The 8,279-nt window shown below is 38.2% G+C and overlaps 1 protein-coding gene across 2 annotated transcripts in view; it reads left to right on the top strand.

The window, feature by feature from the left end:
* Nucleotides 1-297: 297 nt before the first annotated feature.
* The window catches only part of nrg1 (neuregulin 1), a 60,159-nt gene continuing 52,177 nt past the window's right edge, over nt 298-8,279 (top strand). For both annotated transcript variants that reach the window (XM_066651432.1, XM_066651431.1), the window contains exons 1-2: nt 298-460; nt 7,427-7,595. In XM_066651432.1, coding sequence (XP_066507529.1) covers nt 388-460; nt 7,427-7,595 — 242 coding nt within the window. In that variant the 5' untranslated portion in view covers nt 298-387. The remainder of the gene's footprint in view (nt 461-7,426; nt 7,596-8,279) is intronic.

Here is an 8,279-nt window from a genome sequence, read left to right as displayed (position 1 = left end):
AATGTTAGTTAGTTAAATATGTTAGTTAAATGGAGTTAAATGTTTATAGAATATTAGAGTAATAACACCGTATGAGGTGAGTTTGACCATCTGTGTCATAGCTATGTCATGGCTAACAATGACATAGCTAAATGGCTAAAAGTATTTACTGTGGTGGTCCTGTGTGTGCGCGTGTATGTGTATGTGCGCGCGCAGTAATTTGACCTGTGGATCACTTTTATAGAACCGCCTCTCTGCTGGCTGTTAAACTCCTCTGAGGAGTAGGGACGCTGAGAGCAGTTCAGCAGGAGAAAGTGCACAGCTCCCACCGTGACGAAAACTCTCAAACGACTACCAACAAACTACAGGGCTACTGTTGAACCCGAACAACCAACAACGAAAATAAGGATGTCTGGAAAAGGTGGAAAGGGTGAAAAAGGTGGAAAGAACGGACAGAAAGCGGGAAAGAACGATGCGCCAGGTGTGTAGTTACTTATAAAGGAAAGGTGTGGTGATATTCGCAAATGTGACTTATATACAGTAAAGTTCAAAATGGCAGAAGACTTCTGAGGAACTTAACATGTAGTAGTTTTATGGTGGGTGCTTCATATCCTTGGGAGAAGACTTTGTTTTGTGTTGAAATACGTATGTTGAAGTTTAATGTCAGTTTGATGGGCACAGGTGGATGTACTTGTGAGAGAAGTGTTTGCTGTAGTTCCTTGGGGGGGGGGCGTATTTCGCGAGTAATTTAAGTTTATGAATTACTGTTTCTGTAAAAAAGCGCTCTTTTAGCCTGATAAAAAAAACTTTGTTGAGGAAAAAGGACACCATTTAGGAGATGAAGTATCGGTAAGTGTTGACGGGTATTTGAGCAGACTGACAGAAAGTTGAGGCGGTTGGCCGAGAGTTGAAACAGCGCCCTCTGGCTGAGGAAACCGACTGGAGTGACGGTTAAAGGTTAAACTCCAAACGGTTTTCAAAATTGTGGATTAAGATTTAATCAGTCATTCAGTAGTTTGTGCCATTCTACAGCCACAGCTCACCAACATTTACTAATACTGAATGGTGGGGTCATAATATCAACAACATAAAACAGTGATTTTAATTTCTATCCCTATTTTGTTAGTGAAATTTTATCTGTTCAGTTTTTTTTACCTGTCCAGTGTATACATCACTGCCATTTAATGTATGAATGGTTGTATCAGAGAACCAGGGTTTACCACCAATGAGATTAATTATAATGTGTTACATAATTAATGAGCACAAGTTGACCCGTTTTAATTAATCTAATTCCATATTAAATTGTTTAATTTTCATTATGTATGTGCGCAGAAATATATATTTTTTAATTCTTCAAATTATGTTTCTAAAAATAGTTTTCTTCTTTTCATTTATTATAAATGACTAAACATGTAAAATAAATATTACTGTAAATACTAAAGTCAGTTTGCCAAACGGATTACTGATATTTGTCTAAGCAATAGGTAGGTAAATGTTAGCTATTCCTCCTGCCATATTAAAGCATTCTTTATTAGTTTAGTGGCATATATCCTTGTCTGTTTACTTGTTGATTATGAATGCGGTAAATGTAAGATTTGTTTATAAATGGTGTTTTTTAATGTCATCAGGCATTGTCCTAAAGTTGCATTTGTGTAGCAAGGCTCTTGTCTCGTTTCATAGCTCCGACTGGGAGATGGGTATTGGCATAAGGGTCTCTGTGAATCAGTAACAGGTGTCCATCCAGTGCCATAAGCAGGGAATTCCCATAGGTCTTTGATGGAGACTGCTGTAAACAGAGCAGTGAGTTGATCAAGGGTCACCTGCTTTTGTAACTCTTCAGATTGCAGTGAATGGCTAAGTGTCATTTACGGCATACATTATATGGGTCAAACCCATCAGAAAACCTGCTCTTTTGTGATTGTCCCTTTGGAAATGCCTCTGATTTATCTGTTTTTCACTCTTGGCCGTTTTAATATGTGTTATAGTGGAAGAGTAGGCTCACAAGTATAGTGAGAAATGAAGAATGTGCAACAGTTGGAAATCCTGTTGGATGGGGTTGATTTTGTGATGTAATGAAGTTGAAATCCCTGTAGCCTCCTGTCCATTATAACATCAAAACCAGGTCTTTCTTTTAGTGGAGTTGGGATTAGCCTTCAGTTACTACTCAAGTCAACACAGTCCAGGGATTTGGCGGAAGACGTTTGGACCATGCGCTTGTGTCTGGACCCCATATTAGATCATGGAATTCCTCACTCAGTGGAGCAGTCAGGGCTGGAATGTGGACCCTGATCCGTGTAAATTTTGTGGCCTGAAAAGCCGGCGTAGGAGTTTCCCCAAAGGGAGCTCTTCCGTGACACAGAGAAGCAGCTGGCGAAGCAGCTTGGGCCCACCGACGCTGTGGACCCTGAGAAAACAAAAAGATAAGCCATAAATGAAGTTATCTCTCTTACATTAGAACTGTCTTTATGGCCACCCTATTGACTGTGGGCTGATATGAAAGGAAAATAGTCTGGACTGTCCACCTTCCACTCTGGGAGGGCTGTCGTGCTACTACAAACATCTGTATTTGTCCCACTGGCTTGTACGGAGGCAATATCACAGTTCAGGTTTCATGTTTTTAAGTGTCATGGGTTATAGAGAGCCTCTTAAATCAAGGGCAAAGTCACTAAATCTAAATATTACAAAACAAACATATTCTATATTGGTTTATATTATTCTTTAAATTAGAACTAGCCACAGCTCACATTCACAGCTCACACGAGAGCACTGCAGTGAGGGAGGAGGAGCAGAAGCACTGGATTTTTAGTCAGTTTAGCTTGGTTCTCTATTTTTCCATTCTCCTTTTCACCACATTTATTCAGCATTCTTATTTCTCAGCACACATATTTGTTTTGCAATATTTTACCTTGTTTATGCTGTCCTATGCATGCAGTTTCAGTGCTGTGATTGGAGAGATTCAGACCACGAGGCAGGACAGTGTGCATTCTGTGTGCCGTAAACAAACAAATAAACCAATTATAAATAATTAAATCCAGCCAACAAAAAGCCCACGTTTTTTTTTTTCTCAAAACATGTCCCCTCAAAATTCTGAACAAAAACTAAACACGGCTTTGACTCAAGCAATTTAGAACTATTTCAGGTTGTCCAGTCATCATCACCCTGTGTTGGCCAAGTGCCTATTTTAAGAAAATAAATATAAACTGAAATGATAAGCTTTTCAGATGGCGTTTTTTTTTTTTTCTTTTTCTCGAGGTGTTGTGTATATTTGACTCTGTTAAGTCTGAGCATATCCTTTAGAAATTTATTACAAACATTGATTATAAAGTGGACACAGCAGAAGTATTCGTTCTTATTTGAACAGGGATAATCACTGATGTCAGTTGGTGTAAATGCATGGAATTTTTGTGCTATTGAGCAGCCTCATAGGGACCGAGGGGTTGAAGAATTGAAAGGACAGCTTCCTTGTTTTGCAACTAGCATTGAATTACATCTACTTAGCCAAAGAATTCAACCTCTTATCAGATACATGCGTTTTTTTTCTGAATGAGAGAGAAATGTTTCGGTCTGGGTGGGGTGCTGTTCCCTGAGGTGTTTGGGAGTGAAAGTAACAGCTGTGGGTTAGCCCATTTCTTTTCATAAAAAACTAAAACCGGTATGAATATACTCAATGGGGAAACGTGCGCAACTCTCCAAAGCTTTGCCCGTTCAGGTACTGTGAGTTCAGGATTTCACAATGCTTTGTGTAATGACAAACCTGCCCAGAGATGAAAGAGGAGCCATGCAAGTCTGGAAGTGTGCCTGTGACACAAGAGTCTAACCTCAGGCTCAAAGTGAGAGGTTTGACAACTTTAAACTGTTGTTTCAGCTCTGTTAGAATGTGCTGTGTGATCATTGATGAACCTATTTAGTCCTAAGACCTAAGCAGCGTAAAATGGATCAGCCACAAACGGAGGCGATGTCCAAACCAGAACGCAAAAAAAATTAAGAGGATAATAATTTGCAATTTTAGTCAAATGGTAAATCAGACATGAGCGTACAAATTCAGATGAACTACTTCGTTTGCTTATTCAAAAGCATAGTTGCTGACAAAAGACATATGAGTAGTTTTTTTTTTCCAGATCATACCCAAATAAATGCAATAAATGAATAAAATGCATTCATAAAAAAGTTACCAAAAGAGAAAAGTAACTAAATGCCACTACAGCTCTAAGAAACAGCGTTACTAACAGAAGAGTAAATCCGAGAACTGTAATAATCGTAGCAGTTACGATGTTATGAATATGACAGTCATGAGTTATTTTATTTTTTAGTAGCTCCAGTGTTTTTGGTCTTAAACTGGTAAATGTTATTGGCTCTATTTTATTTTAATGTTCAAGTCTGTTTTTTTATTGTTTATCCTTCAAAATAACTAACATTTAATGTTCCAAATAATTAGACTAAGGTTCAAATCTCGTCCTCAGTTGCAGGCCACTGCTGCTCTTATAGTACATGAGCATTTTTCAAGATAAAACTTAAGCTAGTTGTTAATGAAAAACAACAAATAATGCCCCCAATGTCCAAACTGCAGGGGCATTAGAGCCCCTTGAGACAATTAACTAGACCAGATCATTCAATGGAACATATTTTTTACTTTACTGGGCAGGTTGTTGATTGTGATATATTTCATATATACAGTGTCTGTAATACAGTCACTCATCTTACACTGGTTTAAATATTGACACAGGTCCAGTTTAAACTAGAAATCCTCATATACAGTCATCATAGGCCTCAACATAAAGCCCTGTTATTGTGCATGGTAACTGCATGCATTCCTGTCTATCATCATTAATCTCATTCTGTTTGCAGAACCACCGTGCTTTTCACCATACATGAGCCAATGATTTATAACACAGTCATAACCTTGTCTTCTTCTCTCTCTCACACACAACCAGCATTCCACTGACATCAGATTTGTTCCCTTAAATATTTTCCCTTGGCTTTTTGGTGGTGGGACATTCCTTCTCGTTCATTGTTTGCACCTATTCTCATCAGCAGTTTCGTTTTATTTCGTTTTTCCACAGAGATCAATGTGGATGGTGTAAATGTATAGTTAATATTGTTTCTATGTTTTTGTATTTCAACAAACTCGATCCAGAAATTGGCTTTGGATGATTTTGTTGGGGTTCCAAGAGAACGTCTCTCCAAAATCACAAATTAAACAGCTATTGGCCGTTTTCAAAATGTAGTTCTAATAACAATTTGTGAGGGAATCTAATTTGTGTAAAAACAGTGCCATAAGCAGGTCAGTGCTAACATTTGATAGTGTCACACCTTTATTTCAGTATTCACTGATGTTGTATTCTGCCTACAGACGAAACAGTTTATACAGAGTTGTTTTCAGTTTATGGTTCTTTGAATACCACTGTCCTGCTTAGTGGTTTCCCTGTGTTTGCACACTCACTTCACCTCAGGAAGAGCTGGTTTAATGGAGTTTGTTAGTGGCATCAGGTGTGTTGGAAATAGAGGAAACACTGGAGTGAAAGTCACTGCAGTAATTCATGCTCCTGTTTGCTCCTACAAACAGTCATCCTAAGATATAACCCATTTTCTTGAACCCATACATCTTAAACACTGCATGATGAATGTTAGGCTGCATTGTATGCCCTCATTTCACTGTTAATCAGCCCCTATTAACTAATTTAATGAGGCCAGGTTTAAATCATTTAGTCACTTCTGTTTTTTATTTAATATTTGGATTACACATGGATCTAAGCAAGAGAAATAATTTGAAAAATAGGGATATTTATTATATTTTAAGTTTATGAATGTTTTTCTGGGGTTGACCTCCAAAAAAAGCATTAAATATTTGGATCAATATTCTTGTAATTTTTGTAATAGGGTTTTAGTGATGCTATATTTGGTTTAATATCAAAATGTAGGCTATTCTCTGGAATTGGGTCTTGTGAGAAATATGACAGCTGAAATACTCATATTTGGATACACTTTTATAGAATGTAAACATGCCATCAAAATGGGCAGTGCTTCCTGAAATTTTATTCTCTTCAGTATCACTCAAAATACTTTCACTTTCTCCCCAATCTCTTTCTCTATCTGTCTCCATCTGTCCTCACTCACTCAGCTTTCCTTCTTCCTCTCCCTCTCTACCACCCTCCCTCTCCTTTTCCCCAAATTCACCCTCATGCTTTTCCTTGTATGTTTCGGTGTCAAGCTACTGTCTGATAAATATTTTACAAAGCCATAGATGGCTGTCAACAGAATGTGTGCCTCATGACTTTTTCAGACTTTTTGCTCTGTCATTGAGCTGTCTCCTTGTTTGTTAACTGACAAAGACTTATCTTATAGCTGGGAAGCATGGAGACATCATGGATTTGTTTGCACAATATATGCATGATGTGTCCATAGCTATTGTCGATCCCCAGAATGTAAAAGAGCCTATGGGGAGTGTGAAGCCTTTGAAGCTGAGTTTGTTAGCAGAGGATACCCTCCCACTACCCCCATTAGGGTGCTCCAGTAAAGTTGTTGCACTATAAGCAGATGAAATAATTGATGGGCCGCACTTTTTGCTCTGTTTTGCATGATGACATTCCCCCAAGTGCTGTGTTAAAGGCAGGTCTTTGCATATAAGGGGACACTTTGTTGGTGACTCAATGGGTCATTTCTGATTTAATATGGTGGACAGATTGTTCTTTTTGTTTTTGCCTGTAACTGGAAGGGATGCTTCTTTGAGAGTTTTGCAGACCGTCTGTGGAGCAAGGCTGTGTTTTAGGGGAACTGAAGGCGTCAGGCATTCTCATGGGGTCTTGGAATGACTGTGGTCTGTTGAAAAGAATGTTTGGTATAATGAATTTCACAACACAGCACAGTAATGCAAAGAGCTCCAGACAGGTCTGCTGGCACACAGTGAACAAATGTCCAGTTCTCTTCTTCTCGCGCTCCAACTAAGCTTGGCAATCAGTCATGGATTCGCTTCATCAGGAGACTGGACAGTTCAAAGCAAACTTTACTGAGTTTTTATAGGCCAAACACAGGCCACAAATAAAACTTCTGAACAGAGAAAACAGTTAAACTTGTACACGCTATGCTTTCAATGTGATTTATTACTTTATTCAAGCTTTTAATCATGCAGGACTCTCCAACTATTAACATGTAATATATCTGGGAAATACCAGCGAATAACCCTTCATGTTTTTCTTGGAGAAAACGAAAGTATAATTAAAATATAAACACAAATACAAAATCACCCCATTATAACAACACACACACACTCACACCACAGAAATTCCTTAAATATCCCCAGAACAAAACTGAATTAATAAAATATAGTGGCCTCCAAGCATCCTGCCATTCTCTCCCATACTCACCACCATCACAATAAAATAAATTAAAGCAATGTTGAGTTGTATAGGTTGATCTGTTTATTTGTATTTTTTTTTTTTCTCTGTTTCAGCTGTGCCTAAATTAAAGGCGCTGAAGGACGTAACTGTGCCAGAAGGACAGAAGACTGTACTGAAGTGTGAGCTGTTAGCTGGTGGCAAAGACACCAAGATTGAATGGTACCTAAATGGGAATAAGATTGGCGGTAATTCAACTAGACGTATCAAGATGAAGAAAAAAAGGTAAGGGCCTCAATCATTTTTTTGAAGAAGTATTCAGGTTGACTGTTGTTTCAAATGGAATGACGCCTGCTCCAAGGAACATTGAGTCATGCGTTAATGGTTTACGCAGCATGCTGAGGTGGTGGAAAAGTTATTTCTGAGTGCTGAGTGCCTCAAGGCATGATGGTCTACTGTGAACATTTGGCCACATAGTGAGTTTGTGTGGGCAGATTTTTATCAGGCTTTGCCAATTGACAATGACTTTTCTCACCACCTTTTAGAGACAGTACAACTGAATCTTTACTTGATTGCCATCTGATTGCCACCTTGACTCTGACAAGGTGATATCTTTATCTTGAACCAAACAGAATATTTGGCATTTTTGATGATCCATAGGGGTGAAACTGAGGAGACAGTTTGTGATTCTATTAGTCATAGTATCACCAGCGTTTTAACTTGTAAACAACTGGGCAAAGACCTAGAGACCACTATAAAGCAGTTAAGTCTGCACTGGTAAGTTTAGATACAAAACATCAATATTTATATCATTCAAGACTCAATGCTTATCATTTAAGTATTTCCTCTGTTTGAGTTTAAATATGTGGAGTTTCACAATTAGAAATAGAAGCATCTACCAGTCGGTACAGTAGTATATTTGTTGGAAGATTATTATAACATTTAAAATGTAAAATTTGATCAGTTATC

This window comes from Hoplias malabaricus, chromosome 18 (genome assembly GCF_029633855.1).
Source record: "Hoplias malabaricus isolate fHopMal1 chromosome 18, fHopMal1.hap1, whole genome shotgun sequence".
Lineage (NCBI taxonomy): Eukaryota > Metazoa > Chordata > Actinopteri > Characiformes > Erythrinidae > Hoplias > Hoplias malabaricus.
This window is presented reverse-complemented; position numbering and strand designations above follow the sequence as displayed.